We start from the raw sequence: 18,014 nt of genomic DNA, 5'->3' as shown, positions 1-18,014 counted from the left end.
ACTCCCCCCGCACCCCCAGCAGCCACCATTCTACTTTCTTTCTCCATGAATTTCACTGCTCTTCCATATGAATGGAATCAATACAGTATGTTTTTATTGTTGTTATTTCGTTATTTCACTTAGCAGAGTGGTCTCAAGGTTCATCCACGTTGTAGCATGAGTCAGAATGTCCTTCCTTTTAAGGCTGACTCATACTCCACTGTAAGTATGGACCACGTTTTGCTTATCCTTTCATCCACGAATGGACGCTTGTGTTGTTCCCACCTGTTTGCTATTGTGTGTAGTGCTGCTATGAATGTGGATATGCAGATATCTCTTCAAGATACCGCATGTAAAGCTACTTAGCACATATAAACATTCAAAGAAAGTAATAATAAATAAAAATAAATTGTTTACAAAAGCAAATTATGAAAGGAGCCAGTCAGACTGCATTCCCACTTCTCCTGACTTCAGAACTGCACTGTCCCCTCAAGCCACAAAGCCACCCAGGTGCCCCCTGTAGAGCCACTCCTCCCTGGACTGAACTTCCCTGGCCAATAGATGAGGCCCGGGGCATCAGCTGTGTGGGGGGTGCCCGACAGCCTTGGATGAGCTCGGGAAGCTCGGCCAGCTTGTTTTTTCAGTCAACATTTTATTGGTAAGATTCATCCATGTTGCAATGTATAGATCTCATTGATTCATTTTCATTGGTGTATAGTATTTCATGGTACAGCCATGCCCCGGTCTGAGTATCTGCTCTCCTGTTCTTGTGTATTTTGGTGATGTCCCATTTGTCAGTGTTACAGACAAGGATGCAGTGAGCCCTTGTCCCTGCCTCCTTGTGCATGGCTGCGGGCATTTATGGAGGGTTTGTACCAGGATGGCACAGGAGTGTCTTCAACTTCCCTGGGCTTAGTGAGCTTGCTTTCCAAAGTGGCCCTGGCAGTGTGTAGCCTTACCAGCAGTGGGTGAGAGTCCCACGTCCCCACATTCTTTCTACACTCGATATTAAAAGCTAGGTGTTTTTTTTAATGTAAAGATGAGAGAAAGAGAGATTCAGAGAGGAGAGCATGTAAATGGTATGGGGGCACACCTGTAGCTCGACACAGCCCTAGGCATCCTGGAGTGGAGGGTGAGGTGCACATGTGCTGTGGTCTGTGTAGTTCCAGGCCCTCCATAGTAAGAGGCTTCCAAGGGTGGTAGGAACTCTGCCCACACGCTGACTTTGCAACCTCACCTTCAGTATGCCATGGATGCCGTTGTCTGGTTTGGGATGTGGGACTAGTTCTGATCACATAAGGTGCCAGCTGATCTGATGCGCAGGTTTCACAGATTGCTTCTATTAGAAAGAACAGAGGCCAGGGATCTCGAAAACACAGCATCTAGAAACTCACTTTGGGACGAGCTCCCCCAACTGCCGGCTCAGTAAGGGAGCTCAGTGGATGGGATTCCAAGCACATAGCCTGGGAAGCTAGCTGAGCTTCCTGGGCTCATCCAAGGCTGTTGGGCACCCCCCACACAGCTGATGCCCTGGGCCTCATCTGTTGGCCAGGGAAGTTCAGTCCAGGGAGGAGTGGCTCTACAGGGGGCACCCTGGGTGGCTTTGTGGCTTGAGGGGACAGTGCAGTTCTGAAGTCAGGCGAAGCGGGAATGCAGTCTGACTGGCTCCTTTCATAATTTGCTTTTGTAAACAATTTATTTTTATTTATTATTACTTTCTTTGAGTGTTTATATGTGCTAAGTAGCTTTACATGCGGTATCTCTGTCAATCCTCACAACAGCCTTGTGAAATGAATACTATTATTTTTTCCATATTTCAGACAAGGAAAAACTGAAGGCATAGAGGTTAAATGACCAGCCTAAGGTCACAGAAATGGAGTGTAATTTATCAACCCAGGTGACTAACTCCACTGAGCTACACTATCTTGTGTCTCCTCCACACTAATGAATGCTTTCTGACTGCATGTAACTGTCACGGTTGTTATGATGGTGTAACACATCACCCCAAAACTTAGTGGTTTAAAATCCCATAGAACTGCAACTTGGGCAGAGTCTGCTCTACTCAATGTTAGCTGGGCTTTGAAGACTGGGGCCTGGATTCCTAGGAAGCCTTACTTGCCCCCCACCCACCCAGCCACTCACTCACTCCCTTCCTCACCTTGCAGATGCTACTGGCTGACAGCTGAGACCTTAGCCAGGGCTGGCAGCCAAAACACCTGCACAGGACTCTCCATATGGCCTGGGCATCCTCACAACATGACGCCTGGGTCCCAAGGGTGAGCAATCCAAGGGAAAGAGAGCCAAGTAGAAATGGCCACCTTTTATGACCAGGCCTCAGAAGACACACAGCATCACTTCTGTGGCATGATCTTCACCAGGACAGTCAAAAAAGTGCTGCCCAAGCCCATGGTGAGGGACTTAAACTCTACACCTGATCAGGAGTGGCAAGGTTCTGGCAGAGCATGTGGGACAGGAGATGAGGTTGCAGCCATGTTTGGAAATAGAATCTGCCACAATAGCAAATCACTTCTCCACTCTAACCCTCGGCATCCTGGGGTTGGGAAGAGGACCTAACAGGTGTGGGGGCACTTGGGATCCAGTGGCATTCAATCAATGGTGGGTTTTCTTTTCCTTAATGGAGTCAGTTGAAATAAAGTGTGGTGATTATTCAAGAGAGGGGGCAATCATTTCAGCTGGGGAAGCAGGAGAGGATTCTTAGAGTTGTAGAGCTGAGATGGGTCTTGAGGGATGAGGAGGACTTGTCACGTCCACGTAGGGAAGACAGCGTCCTTGGCAGGAGAGTCCTGAGAATGATGTGCAGATGGTGCCTCGTGTCTGATGGAGTCTTTGGTGGAGGGCAACAGAAATGGCCCCAGGCCAACTACAGCAAAAAGGGAGTTTACTGAGCCACTCTTGGGAGTTCAGGGGACCAGCAGGAAGCTAGAGAAGTGGATTAGGAGCCAGGGCGCCTACTCTGTACCCCCAAGGGCAGGCTCACAGCTGTGAACAAAGCTCCCCGGAAGCCCACAGCCCTGTGCCGCCACTCAAGCTGTCAAATCTCAGGAGAGTTTCATTGGCCGAGTTCAGGTCCTGTCCTGCTGCTTGGCAGTGCTGGGATGTCAGTGGAGGAGGAGAAAGCAGGATGGAGCCTCCAGGGACCCTTGGGCTTCCGTGGGGCACAGGTTTCTGAATTCCTGCCCCACCAGCACTGTGCCCTGTCAGGGAGAGGCCAGTCCCTGGGGACATGGGAATGCTGTTAGGGGAGCCTGTGTGCCAGACAGGACCTGCATGTGGGCCTGTATTCCCTGCGATAGCAAGCATTAGCTCAGACACTTCCGCCGGCCTGGTGAGATTCAGGAGCGGGTGTAGGTGAGAAATACCCAAGAGGGGCAGGTTGACCAAACTGGCAGGGCCTTGAGAAACTTGTCCTCAGCAGAAAAGGTGCAGTGAAGGAATGAGAATCAAGCATCCAGAGCCGAATCCGGCTGGTTTAGAGAGAGCAGCTGACCCCCTAGTGCGAGTCATGGGCTGCCTGGCCTCAGTCAGCAGATCCTCACTGGGCCCATCCAGAGAGCATTTAAAGCAAGCGTTGCAGGTGTCAGCAGGCTCCGCACTGGCTCAGTCTTTCACTACGCCCTCTACTCCTCCCTGGCTGCCTTCTGTGTTAGCAAGATCCCACTGGTGGCAAGAAGCGGGAAACGGGTGTTAGGTTCATGGAGATTTGATTCGGGGAAGCATTCTTGCTGGGTCAAGACCTTACCAGCTTCTCACCACAAACACTTCTTGCTCTTGGTAACTGCTGGATTTAGCATATGAGATGAGTCCATCCCAAGTGACTGTTTGCACCTCAGCGGTTTCTTGGCAGCCACCTGGTTGAACAGGTCCTTCCTTCCGCAGGGGGGAGATCGTGCCAACCTGAGGAGCTCCACTTGCCCAGTTGACTCTGTGGGGAGACATCTGGTCCTGAGTGGTTGCAAGCTGAGTCCTTTGCCTGGCAGGGCCTGTCACAGGCTGAAAAGTGTCTCCCTGAATTCATCTGCTGACGTCGTAACCCCAGTACCTCCGAATGGGACCTTATTTGGAAATAAGGTCTTTAATGGGAGGATTAGGGTGGGCCCTAATGCAATCTGACTGGCGCCCTCATAAGAAAAGGAAATTGGGCCACCTACAGTGGGAACACCATATTCATCTCATGTGTCAACTTGCCTAGGCCATAAAGTGACTGGATGTCTGGTCACACATTACTCTGGGTGTGTCTGTGGGGCGTTTCTGGATGCAGTGAACATTTGGATTGGGCTGAGTGAAGCCGAATGCCCTCCCCAGCCTGGGCGGTCCTCTTCCAGTCAGTTAAAGGCCTGAATTGAACAGAAGGCTCAGTAATCAGTAAGAGGGTCTCCTGCCTGGTGCCCACAGGCTGGGACGTCGGTATTTTCCTGCCTTCAGACTCAGACTGAAACATAGGCTCTTCTTGGGTCTCAAGCCTACTGGCATTTAGACTGAAGCTAAGTCATCAGCTCTCCTGGGTCTCTTGCTGACTATAGATCTTGAGACTTGTCAGCCTTTGTAATCATATGAGCTAATTCCTTATTTTTAAAAAAATGTGTATACATACATATACCTATATATGCATCTCCTATTGGCTCTGTTTCTCTGGAGACCCCTGACTAATACGCCATGCGAAGACACAGGAAGAACACAGCCACATGCAAGCCAAGAAGAGAGGCCTCAGCAGAAGCCCACCTTGCTCTGACTTCCAGACTCCAGAACTGTGAGGAAACTCATTTCTGTTGTTTACACCCTGTGGTCTCTGGTGTTTTGCTACGGACGCCCCTGCAAATCAATACAGGGCCTCTCTGTCTTCATCTGTGAAGTGGGCACGAGGACCTGTCCTCGGGCTCGTCAGGAGACGCTGTCTGGGCGTGTGTTCTGTGCCCTCAGCAGAGCTCATGTGTCTGGTGTTTGGTGGTCAGGGCTGGGATTAGGGTGAGACAAGTGAGATGTTCACCTCGGCACAGAATTTAAGGGGTGCCAAAAGACTCAATAACCAAGTAAACAAAATATTGAATTTTAAAATAAACACAGGCTGTTGTTTATCTTGCAACACCATGTGAGTATTGTAAAGCGAGAGGTCATTTCCAAAGGCACTGCAGTTTCCAGGCCCGGAGGCCCTCGTGTGCCCTGCAGTGTTTTTGAGGGTTGACAGGGACATGTGAACAGATCGAGCAATGTGGGGCTTTATATATAATGTTTTAAAAATATTTTTAAAGCTTTATTCGTTTTTTCTACTTGGTTCAAAATATGGGGGGGCTATTTTGGTGTTTTAGGGGTGCACATTTATCCTTCTGTGTCAGGTTCCAACCTGGCTCCGTGCAGCGTAGTTGCTGGCCCTGGGCTGGCCCATCCGCATCCTGCAGGCTCAGCCTACGGAAGTCACAGCAGTACAGCCTCCCCCATGCTGCCCTGCACTGTCCGCTTTCACGGGGCCAGCCTGGGTGTTCTCCTTGGAAGGCCTTCCTGGGAACATTGCCCCCGAATGTGTGTGTGAGAGGCTTAAGAATCAGGGGTTGTTTCTCCGTAGAGGACCGCATGAGGTCAGTTGGCAGCTCTGGATGAGCTGTGAGGATTGGAGAGTAGTACCGAGTCAATGTCAGTGCCCTCATTTTGAAAACCGAACTGTGATTATGCCAGAGAACGTCCTTGTCTTTAGGAAAGACACTTTGAAGGAGTAAGGGGCTTGAGGTGGACACGTTACTCTCAATTACAGGGGGAAAATGTGTATGCGAGCACAGGTATGTGTGCGTAGAGAAACGAGAATATGAGAAAGCAAATAGGATACAATGGTAACAAGTGGGGAACCTGACTGAAGGCTATACAGGAGTTCTTTGTACTCTTCCTGCAACTTTTCTGTAAGTCCGCAATTAATTCAGTATCTAAAGTTTTAAAAACAGAGCCAGAGGTTTCTGAGGGCTGGCTGCAGATGCTCATGAAGTTCTCTACCCTAGACCTCCTCCACCACATTCTTAGTCCTTCAGGTGTCAGCCCGCGTCTCCTCCTTACAGAGGCCCTCCGCATCACCTTGTCTAGCATAGCACCGCCCTCCCCTCACCTTTCACGTCACTCAGTTTTGTTTTCTTTGTCACCCTCACTGTCCTGGGAAACTATCTCATTCATTTGCTCAGCGTTTTTGTCCTGCATCCCCTGTCTGCAAATGTCGGCTCCATGAGACTGTCCGTCTTGGTCACGCCTGCCCCTCTGCCCTCTGTGCCTGGCACACAGTGGGTTCTCAAGCAATATCTGTGAACAAGGGAAAGGTTAGATGATCACAGTTCTAAAGGTCAGAAAACCTGGAGTCTTGTCCTTTCTGGTTATCCCCCGTGGACTTGCCAGGAGACCTGGGGCAGTGTCCTGCTCGCCCGTGGACCTCGGTTTCCTCATCTGTACCCAGCCCTATAGCTTTTGGATTGCGTGTTGCAGAAAGCCCCAAGGTTCTGCAGAGGCTGAGTCCCCCAGCTGAGCCCCTCCCTGCTGTAGGTATGGGCCCTTGTCTACCAGCTGGGGTGGACCTGTCCCTGCCCCCAGGCTTGTCACCACCATTCCCTGATAAAGGAGAAGCATGTGGCAGAGAAAATGAGCTGCGTGGCCCTTACCTGTAGGCCAGTGCTCCCAGAAAGGTGGGTCCAGGTAAGAGTGAGTTCAGTTCTCTCCCTGGGCTTCTTTGTAACAAAAATGGGGCAGGTTTTAAGCCCAGCATCTTTGGCAGGAAACAGTATCTGTGTGAAACTCAATAACATTGTCTTGTTTTCATGGTAACCTTCTACTTACAGCAGATGATCCTAGTTTTCCATTTAAAGGAGTGATATAAGGTTTCCTTTTAAAATAAATGTATTCAGGGGTGAAATCCAACCAATGTATTAATTTGTGCATTGCTTTTAGCTTCTGATTGTTGAAAGTGTGAAATATGTGTGGAAGTGAAGATAGCTGCTTGGTGAAGGTGAACCTCGGAGTTGTAAGGCGAATCCCACGACTGTATGGCACAGCTTTGCGCCTTATGCTTGAGTTTCTTCCACCCACTCCATGCTGTTTTTCATGTTCAGCTCTCCCAAAGGGTCTCCAGAAATGTCTTTTTACAGCTGGTTTGTTCAAATCAGGGCCCTAACAAGATCCACACCGTGCACGTGTCTCATAAGTATCCTTTTACCTAGAGGCTCCCCTTCCTTTTTCATCCTTGCAATATTTGTTGAAGGAACAAATTTGCCTGTGGCATGTCCCACATTCAGGATTAGGCTGATTGCCTCCCTCATGATGTCATTAAAGCTGTTCCTCTGTTACCTGTAGTTCCTGTTAACTGGGAATTAGATCAGGAAGCTTGATTAGACTCAGGTCCAATTTTTTAAGCCAGATGATTTTAAAAGAAAATATTTAATAAATACTAGAATGGAAAGAGAGTGCACCACAAAGATGCAGCGAGGCTGGGCACAGTGGCTCATGCCTATAATCCAGGTACTTTGGGAGGCCAAGGCAGAAGGATCACTTGAGACCAGGAGGAGTTTGAGACCAGCCTGGCGGACATGGCGAAACTCTAATTCTATTAAAAATACAAAAGTAGCTATGTGTGGTGGTACATGCCCATAATCCCAGCTACTCAGGAGGCTGAGGCATGAGAATCACTTGAACCTGGCAGGAGGAGGTTGCAGTGAGCAGAGATCGCACCACTGCACTCCAACTTGGGCAACAGAGACTGTTTAAAAAAAAAGATTTTAGACAGAGCATGATGGCTCATGCCTGTAATCCTAACACTTTGGGAGGCTGAGATGGGAAGATTAGTTGAGTCCAGGAGTTCAAGACCAGTCTGGTTAACATAGCGAGACCCCCTCTCAAAATAAATAAGTAAGTAAAGGTGGGGCGAGGGTGGAGTTGGGAATGGTCTGGGAATGCAGGAAAGCAATGGAGCAGGTTCAGGCAGCAGACTTACCTTTACAGGTCTGGGTATTGGGAAACAGCCCAGAGGCAGCAGATGACAAGGGAAGGAGGCAGGGAGGCCAGTGAGGAGGTGAGGGCCAGCCCAGGGTGCTGCATTCCTCACCAGTCCTCACCAGTCCTCTTTGAAGGGGATTTGTGTGGATATGTGCACGCATGCACGCACACACACATCTCACACACCGCATGTGTGCACACACACACGCACAAGGGGAGGGTTCCTATTTGGCCCCCCTTGACCTGCATGGCAAGACCCAGGGAGTCAGGATACAGGGGCTAAAGAATTGAGGCCTGTCAGCACAAGAGTGGGGGTTGAAGGGAGCAACTTTCTTCTTTGTCTAAGGAAGGGGCTAGTGAATAGGCACAGCCTGCAACAAAAGGGATTTAGGTTAGACATTGAGAAGGACTTCCAAGTCAGCCGAGGAGAGCCATGTTACGTAGCAGTTATGAAGTGTGTCTCAGAGCAAAGCTGCTTCAGTTCAATTGCCTGCCCTGCCATGTTCTATCTGTATAGCCCTGGGCATGTCTGTGGACCTCTCTCTGCCTTCCTTTCTTTATCCTATAGATGAGATAGTAACAGCACCTACCTCATGGGATGGGCCTAAGCATTAAATGAATTAGTCACACATAGAGGAGTGGCTACAAGAACCATTCAGTAGCCCTTCGGTATCACCATTCTTGTTGTGTTGATGGAGAGCTGTGTCACCCTGGAAGTGTTAAAGACAACCACAGCCAGAAACTTTCAAGGCTAGAGGCTTAGAAGGGCAGTTACTGCATATTCGTGATCTTCTATATAGCTTTACACAGTGCAGTCACACAGCATTAGCTCCTTCCATTTGCTTCATCTTCACAACCCCTGGAGATAGATCCTATTTTTCTCCCCATGTTGTGGATTAAGAAACTGAGGTAGGCCAGAAGGTGTGAGGAACAGCTTGTGAGGATCCCTTGGCCAGTGCAAGTCTCAGAGTCAGGACTTCTGATCTGAAGTCCCAGAAGTCCCAGATCTGTGGCTTCCTTGCTGTGTGACCTCAGGGCAAGTCACCTCCCACCTCTGAGACTCCATTCTCCATCTCCAACAGTGAGGAATGAGGCTGGAGTCTCCGGTGCCTACGTTGTCTGATTTCCTTGCATAGAAGATCTGAACACAAACCCTGATGGTCAAACCCGGTACCATCTGCCCTCCCCATGGCTGAAAGGAAACGTGTCAGAACCCTCAGAAGGGACAACCTATGGGGACTGGCTGTCACTTTGACTGATTGCTAATGTCAGTCCTGCCATCTGGGATGCCATCTGTCCCACAGCCATGACACCTGCAGAGGTACCCAGTTCTAGGGTCTGGCTCTGCCCTGACCCCAGTTGGGGTCACCTTAGCAAGTTCTTGGAAAAACATCCCCCAAACAGCCTCCACCCAGATGCTCAAGAGCTGCTCAGGATCCTGTTTCTACCCTCCCATGGCATAACTCGATAAGAGTGTGCAATTGTCTTTATACTTCCTGCTGGCCTAGCCTGGCCCAGCCTCAGGGGACAACTGACAAACAGAGGCCAGACGGGAAGCAGACCCTGGCCCTAGATCCCACCCTGGCAGGTCATGTCCCTTATCTGGGACTCAGTTTTATTTGCAAAATAAGGGCAGAGGGATCAAGTGAGCTAGTTGTTCGTTCACTCATTTGGCAGGTATTCATTCATTAACTCCCCCTCTGAGCCAAACCCTATGATTGAGGCATGAGAAATGGATACGCAAACCCCCTATTTGCCCTCCTGTCACTTCCAGTCTGGGATTTTCAGCCCTGCGGAGCTGTGAGGGGCCACAAGCATCTCTGGGAGCTAAAACAATCATGGGCAGCTTCCTGGGGGAGGTGGTAGCTAAGTGGACCTTGAAAGGCAAGAAGGAGCAGGGGATATAAGAGGTGTCCTGTGGGCCAGACACTCACAGGTGTATTTTATTTGGCTTTCATAGGATTAGCCTACATATCATTTTAAATTTGAATTTACTGCAAACATATAAAAATCAAGAGCTTTTATGTAAAAACCTGGATTTCTGATATCTGAAAAATCAGAGCCCTTATTCCTGCAGAGCAGCCATCAGCCAGAGCCAAGCCATAGTTGTTCCGTTTGACCAGTGGGAGTGCCCCCATTCTGCCTTGCCTCACCATCCCTCCGAACCTGCTCCCACCGGCCATCCTTGTGTTCGTCACCGTGGATGGAACCTCCATTTTTCTAGTTGCTCAGGCCAGAAACCCAGTCATCATCTTCCACTCCTCTTTTCTCTCTCACCCCCTCATCTTCTTGATCAGACATTTCTACCGGTTCCACTTTAAGAATGTCTCTAGAATCCAACCTCTTGTCCCTACCTTCCTGTCCACCACCCCAGTCCAAGCAACAGTTCCTCCCTGGCCCCTGCTTGGGCCATCGCCCCCTTGTGGTCTCTTTTCTGCACAACAGGTAAAGTGAGGCCCTGCAGGCCAAGTCTGGCAACTTGGACGCTGGCCCTTTGTGCTCCCTAAGATGGACTTGGGGAAGCTCTTCTCTGCCTTCTTTCCCAGCTCCTGCCCTGAAGTGAGTGCCCAGCCCCTGCCCGCACACTGGGATATTAGTGGCCGTCCTAGGCCTGAGACAAGATGGTGGAACTCAGGATGCCAGCTGCCCGGGAGGCTGGGAGCCCACCGCTGTCCTCCAAGACCCAACGCTCTTAGCATCCTGGACTTTCATTTTTCCGTTTGGAAAATAGGGGCACCCCAGCACCCCATCCTCAAAAGGCCAGTGCTTCTTGAGAAGGGGGATTCAGGGTTTTGAAGTTCAGCCAACTCGGTGTGTGTGCCTTCCTGTGCCTTGCATGGCTCGGCACCATTGGAAGACTGCGGATATAAATGACAAGTGATTTATTTTGTTTTCAGCCTCCAGAGCTTCAGCTTTAGAGTCAGATAGGCAGAGCTGGGTTTATATATCATCCTGAGTATCTAACCTTAGCATCTGAACCTCAGTTTATTAATTTGTTAAAAAAAAAAAAAAGAAGATGGGGAGATAATAATAACTGCTACTTCATAGGGTGATTGTGCAAAGAACTAAGCTGTGTAGATCTCCCCACCCACCCCTCCCCTGCTCATGTGAGCTCTCAGAGCAGTGAGGGAGGGATGCAGAGACAGGTCATCCAAGTGCAGGGAAAAAATGGCTGCAGTCCAGGCTCAGGGAACGAAGAGGATGCGGGGCAAAAAAGGATGGACTCCTGGAGAAGGGAAGTGTGTCATCCAGAGAAATGATCTAGTTCATATGCCTTCTTGATGGCACAGCCCACTGTGGGAAATTGTTTTCATTTGCTCCCTTGGTTCAGAAGGAAGGCCAGCCCCACCAGGCTCCACAGTTTTGTCCACCAACTCCTCAAGTGATGATATCTGGCACAGAGTAAGCCAATCAATGAATGTTGATTGGGTGAAGGAACAAGCCAATGGAAAATTGGCTTCCTAGAGGAGGTGTCCTTTGAGTTGAGCCTTGAGTATTGGGTCCTGTTAGGAAACATGGGTCACTACACAAACTCCCTTGCAATGTGGCCTGTGATGGGGCTGTGTGCAGGGTGGGATGGGGTTAAGGCAACTGGGCACCTGGGCTGGCAGCAGGGGGGAGCCCTAACCGGTCCTGGGCCAGAGGGTTGGGGGAGAGAACAGTTTCATGAACCAGAAAGAGAGAGACCTGAGTGCAAACGGCCACCCATCAGGACTGTGGCTGCCGAGGGGCACAGGAAGCAAAGACAGAGCTGAGGCAACAAGTACCCTCACCTACAATTCTCTCCTCCACCTCCTGACCTCCTGCCAGGGCCACTGCTGGCCACCCCATCAGGAACCAGGAGGCAGTGGGAGCCTGGGAGCTACAGTCCTGGACCCAGAGTGGACTGGGGCATGTGGAGAATAACTGGCCAATGTGTGCAGATTTCCTGGCCCAGTGTGGACAGGCCTGGAGATCTGAGAGGGCTCAGGGGTGTTGTGGGGCCACTTGGGGGTGTCAGGAAGCTCAATGCAGAGGGAAGATGTCAAAGGGCCTTGCCCACCTCACCTGGTCTCCCGTGAGTGACGGTCAGCATGGGAGAGCAGGTAGAATAGGAGAGGCTGCACGGACCCCCAGTGAGCAAGGAGGGGTCTCATACTGTCACCTGTAGTTCTCCAGGTAGGAGTTGAGTATAGTGTGCCCGTTTTGTGGATAAGACAGATATGGAACAGTGGCTTGCCCCTTAAGCCAGAGGCAGAAGTTGGAGGGTCTCAAGGCCCTAAGACCACAGGCAGATACATCTCGACGGGCAAGGAGAAGGCACACGTTCAGTGAGGCCTAGAGGCCAGACAGAGACTCATTGGCCCTCACTCAGCTTCCAGAGCAAGGGGCACCTCTTCCAGTCCTCATTCCCCCAAGCGGGGTCCCCTTCGACACTGTCCCCCCACTGTGCCTGCTGCCTTCCTCAAGTGTGCACAGTCTCTGAGCTGTGCCCTGCCCTCAAAGGCCAAGTTCACAATGGCATCAGAGTCTCCCAGGGAACAAATGTGTCCTTTCCTTTGCCTGGGCGGCACTGACTTCATCTCCAGTGGGCTGTGTGAGTCACTGGACTGAGGTTGGAGGGCCAGCCAGTTCCCTGCACAGCCTGGCTTTGGCCTTGTGGCTGGGGAGATAGAATAGCTGAGGGGGTGAAGGCTTCCACGCAGACCTGCTCTCGTTTCCACTGCTCTTGCTGGGGCTCCCTGTGTCCTACAGGGCAACTGGCACTGAGCACCTAACACATGCCCGGCAGTGCCAGGGGGTTTTTAGGTGACAGCTGGTATTTACTGAGTGCACTCTCTGTTTCAGAAACCGTTATGAACTCTCATTTCGTGGACTGGCCATGCTGTCCTGCAGACAGTGATGTTGAGAGGTTAAGTGTTATACCCAGGGTCACACAGTTCTGTAGTATCCCTCATTCCTCATCACGGCCAGGAGGGCAGAGATTTTTATTCTTATTTTGCAAAGGGACAAACTGAGGCTCTGCAAGAGGAAGTAGCTTGTGTAGAGACAAAGGAGTCAAAGATGAGTAAGGAGTGCCCTGTTCTCAAGGATGAGCCCCTGAGGAAGGCAAAGACAGATAGAGTATGACATGTCCCCAGTGAGTGGATGAATGGGTGGATGGACGAATGGACAGATGGGTGGATGGGTGGATGGATGGACAGATGGGGTAGATAGGTGGATAGATGTGTGGATGGATGGACGGATGGGTGGATGGATGATGGATGGATGGGTGGATGGATGGGTGGGTGGACGGGTGGATGGATGGATGGATGGATTAAGGCTCATTTGCAATGAATTCAAATTTACAATGATATGTAGCAACATATGATATGTGGATGGGTGAATGGACAGATGGATGGATGGGTGGATGGATGGACAGATGGGTGGATAAGTGGATGGGTAGGTGGATAGTTGGGTGGATGGACAGATGGATGGATGGGTAAATGGAGTGATGGATGGGTGGATGTGCAGGTGAGGAAACCGATGGATGGATGGGTGGATGAGGGGATAAATGAATGGATGATAGGAAGGAAGATAGATGGATATGTGAATGGATTAATGAATCTATGGATGATTCATTGGAGAGGAAGGTGTGTGGATGTGTGAATATATGAATGAGTGGGTAGAGATACAGAGGGTAAGCAGAGGCTGCTTCCACCCACAAAAGACACTGCGAAAACTTCCCCTATTAGGAGGACAGGCCAGAAAAACATTTGAATGGAGGCCCTAGTCTGTGTGGCACAGGGAACCGAGGCCCGTATGAAAAGTGATAGGGAAGTAATGTCCAAGGGAGAGTTTCCTTAGGTCAGTGGGGTTCCATGATGGAATGGGGAAGCTTAAAGAAAAAACAAGGAATGGGGAGCCTTGAAAGGTAGTGAGCTTCACATCACTGGGGGTGTTCAAGCAGAAGCTGGGCAGCCACTCCCGCTGCATGCTATGGAGGAGCCCCTGTGGCAGGTGGAGGTCTGCTGTGGTGGCTTGTGAAACCTCCTCTGATGACAAGGAGGGAGAAGAATTTGGGTTTCCAAGTCCCCCAGGGAGGCCACAGCCTTTGTAGAAACCTATCTTGCTTTGGGATTAAAAGTTCTTTCCTGGCTCGGGGGACGGAGAAGCATGCAGCTGCTAATCCTTGGTGTGGGAATCAGGCTGGAATCCGAGACAGATTTCCCATTCTGCACAGGCCAGGGCAGGGGGCCTGGGGACAGAGCAAGGCTTTGGAGCCCTGGCCCCACCCTCCCTGTTTCTGCAGACAGGTGATGGCCCTCTCTGAGCCTCAGTTTCCCCCTGGTGAAATGGAGACCCTGCTGCCCACTCTACATGATGCCCAGGGCCCTGCTGGGTGCCAGGTGCTGGGTGCACCTGCCCTTCTGGGGGACTTCCTGGGGGCCGTAGGTGGGGAAAAGTAGATCTGTGAGCGTTGACCTTAATCTGTGAGTCATTATCCCTGGGGGCCCTGCCTGGGAAGCCCCAGCTGCCTGGGCTGGGCTGGGCCTGGGAGCAGCTGGCGGGGACCAGGGTGGGGGCTCAAGCTGGGGCCTCAGTCTGGAAATGCCCCAGACCCAGCCTGGGCCCAGACCCCAAGGCCCTCAGCTGCTCAGAGACTCCAGCCCTTTATCCCACCCCACCCCATCCCTACAGAGAGGAGCCAGCTTACACCCTGACTCCAGCATGGGCTCTTAGAGCCAGACTGCCAAGGTTCAAATCCCACCTCCACCAATTCCTAGGTCCGTGACCTAGGGTAAGTGACTTCCCCTTATCTGTGTCTCAGTTTCCTCACATGTAAACCAACACGAATCATAAAATCCACTTGATAAGGACATTGGGAGAACTGGGTGAGTTAGTTCTGGGCCTGAGGAGGGCTTAGGCCAGTTCTCAGGGCTCCATGAGCCCACAGTAGCCTGAGGTGAAACTAAGGCCGGAGGGGGCTGACCACACCCAGCATCAAACAGCAAAGAAGTGGCCCAGCCAGGGCTGGAAACCGTCTCACCCACCAGCTGGAGACCCTCGGGGCCAGCCACTGTCTAGAGGATCAGCCCTGATTTTGTCTTTATTTTGCTTTGTGTCAACCCCAGGCTTTCCCTGGGAGTGAGGTGGCAGAGCAGCCCCTTCCTCCACCCTCATCTTGGCCAGCTGGTCGGTGGGCAGGGCTGCAGGCTTTGGGCTGCGGGGCGGGAGTTGGGTTTAGGCCTCTGGGGAAATGGGGAGGATGTGGGCCCGCCCTCGCCTCCCCGCCCGCCTCCCTCTCTCTGAGCTCGCCTCTCCCATCCCAGGCCAGCCTCTGGACACAGGGCCGGCCCCTGGGCTCCGGCAGCTGAGCTTTTCCTCACCGGCGGACGCCCCTCACCCATCCCGCCCTGAGTGACTCACTGCTCCCCTGGCCTGCAGCCACCACTGTCTCCTGGCAGGAGGCAGCGCAAGGTTGTGCAGAAGCCACAGGGTCTAGTGTGTGAGGGCCGCTTGGCCAGGAAGGTCTGGAGCAGCTAGACAGGACCAGGGCACAAAGGCTGGCTGGCAGATAGTGGGGCCTGTGGCTCAGCCCTGCAGTGGCCAGTGGCAGCTGGTGCCTCCCCTTTCCCCTGACTTTGGGAGCTTTTCTTCCTTCTTCCCACCATGAAGAAGGAAGGGACTTGAGAATCTGTGAAGAGAGCCGGTCCCCGGCCAGGAGACGCTGGGTGGTGGGGCAGTGGTGGTGGGCCCCTCAGCCACTCGCTCCTCCACCGAGCCAGGCATGAAGGGGGATGGCAGTGCCGTGTGGAGCCTTATGTGGAAGTACTGCATCTCTGTGAGGACACTCAGGTACCGGGACGCGTGCGTGGCTGCTCTGCCTGGCTGTCGACTGTTGGGCTGGACGGTTTGCATGGCTGTACAGGGTCCAGGAAGGAGCTGGGATGGAGGCAACCAGAGCAACTTTCAGTCTCTGGTGAAGCGGGAGGAAGAGAGTGGAACAATGGCCAGGGGGTGTGCAGCATTTGCCTGGGACCCAGAGCACCCATTCAGGAAAGGAACACCAGGGGCAGGTACAGCATGTGTTACATAACATGCTGGCACTGGGCACAGCTGTGTGACCCTGGCCCTGCCTCACAGCCTCTCTGAGCCTGTTACCCACCAGCGAAATGGGGCTCACACTCGTCCCTTCAGCGCTTGGTGGAGTGATTCTTTCGTGTGACTGTAAATGTCAGTCACTGAGTGGCTGAGGGCTCAACCCGGACTCAGGCACCAGGCTGCCCAGGTTTAATGCTGGCTTTGGCATTGTTAGTGGTATGAAGTGGCTTCACTTCTCTACTCAAAGTTTCCCATCTGCAGATCCTTTCAGGATTGTGTGAGGATTTAGTGAGGTAATACATACTAAGATCAGGGCCCGGCGCGGCGCCAGCATGCAGTCAGTGTTGGATACGATGACCCTTGCCGTTGAGCTTTCTCCCCAGCTGGACAGCTGTGGGGGGCGGTGGGGGTGTCTGGAATGGTGCCTGCATGGTGGGAATGAAAGAGTGGAGCAGCGCTCCTTGGCCCCCTGGGGAGGGGACACCACCCGTGATCGTTCCAGCCTCTGCAGCTGTCAGAAGGAAGGAGACAGGGGCTCAGGAAGCCAGGTCCCGTGTGATCTTAGGCAAGGCTGGGGTCTCCTCATCTGTAAAGGGGAACTATATGGGGCCAGAATTTGTATATGGAAGGGCTTAGAGGCAGCCACCTATTTGGAAGATGTTGTTTGTACTTGGATACCGCCTAAGGGCGTATTTTTTTATTTAAAAGGGTGGACTTGCAACAGGTACAGGATTGAAAGATTGTCCCTCTTTCTGCCCTCACTATCTGGTGTATAAACTTTATAAACATTCCTTCCTTCTTTCCTTCCTTCCTTCCTTCCTTCCTTCCTTCCTTCCTTCCTTCTTTTTTGCCTTTCTTCTATTTATCCTTCTTTCCTTGTTTCTTTCCTTTCTTCTTTCCATCCCCAAATACTTGTGACAGCTTACAGAAAATACCTGAAATAAAATAATTAATAAAAAACATCACAAGCCAGGCATGGTGGTGCGTGTCTCTAGTCCCAGCTACTCGGGAGGCTGAGGCAGGAGGAATGCTTGAGCCTGGTTCAAGTGTAGTGTGCGATGATCATGCCTGTGAATAGCCACTGCACTCCAGCCTGAGCAACACAGTAAGACCTCATCTCTGAAAAAAAAGAATCCAGAGTGGAAAAAGCACAATTTAGAATAGGATGTCATGAGTTAGGATAGAAAAATAGAACAGAACAGATATATGCAGGGTCCTGAGGTTCTTCTGTTGGGGCAAAAATTGCCAAGTTTCCTGGCAGCCAAAGGGAAAGGGGAAACCCAGCCACGCAGTTTACTCCCACTGTAATAAGAAACCGTAATTACAGTGGCCACAGTTGTCTCTGCTGCTGGATGAGAGTGTCTGGGGCCCTGGGCCTCAGCCTCAATGGCGGGCCTTGGGCCTGGGCAGGTTTGAGGGAGCAGGGCAGACAGTGAGGGCTGAAGTGTTCTCTTGGGACGAGGATGCCAGCTGGCTGTGGGAAAGGAGAGAGGCAGAGTTCAGCCCTGGAGTGAGTCAGCAGCTGCCTGCCCCTGCCCCAGACCCCGGGATAGACCTCCTGGGTGGGTGACTTGGGAGCTGGGCCAGGCGGCGGGTGAGTCCTGGACTTTGGTGAGTGCTCCATGTGCTTTTCCTTGTGACCACAGTTGTATTTTCCTGAGTCCCGTTCTGTCCCAAGGTTTCCAGGGATTGGCACTTTGGAAACCTCAGGACTTGTTGACAGAATGCAGAGGGCTCAGCACTGGGAGACCCACCATGCCCTGTCCAAGGGTGATTCGCTCGCTCCCTCTTGGCTACCGTTTGCCCATATGGTCTGTAGGAGAAGCAGCAGTGCCTCACAGAGGCTGGCATACTGGCCTCCCTGTGCCTCAGTCTCCTCATCCACGAAGTGTGGGGATAATGGCATGGCCACCTGACAGGGCTGTGGGGCAGGGCCTTACAGGAGGGTTTGTGGCTGTCAAGTGGTGATGAGCAGGTAGCTTCACAGGGGTGTCACG

At 51.8% G+C, this 18,014-nt stretch overlaps 1 protein-coding gene across 16 annotated transcripts in view; it reads left to right on the top strand.

Annotated features, from left to right (window-relative positions):
* Positions 1-18,014, top strand: part of IQSEC1 (IQ motif and Sec7 domain ArfGEF 1) — a 388,374-nt gene that overhangs the window by 244,032 nt on the left and 126,328 nt on the right. For 2 of the 16 annotated variants that reach the window (XM_074033028.1, XM_005547869.5), the window contains exon 1: positions 15,230-15,771. The exons of the other annotated variants lie outside the window; for them this stretch is intronic. In XM_074033028.1, coding sequence (XP_073889129.1) covers positions 15,704-15,771 — 68 coding nt within the window. In that variant the 5' untranslated portion in view covers positions 15,230-15,703. Of the gene's footprint in view, positions 1-15,229; positions 15,772-18,014 lie in introns of those variants that run through there. 16 annotated transcript variants of the gene reach the window in all.

This window comes from Macaca fascicularis, chromosome 2 (assembly GCF_037993035.2).
Source record: "Macaca fascicularis isolate 582-1 chromosome 2, T2T-MFA8v1.1".
Lineage (NCBI taxonomy): Eukaryota > Metazoa > Chordata > Mammalia > Primates > Cercopithecidae > Macaca > Macaca fascicularis.
Note: the sequence above shows the minus strand (reverse complement) of the source record. Positions and strands in the feature narration are given on the sequence as shown.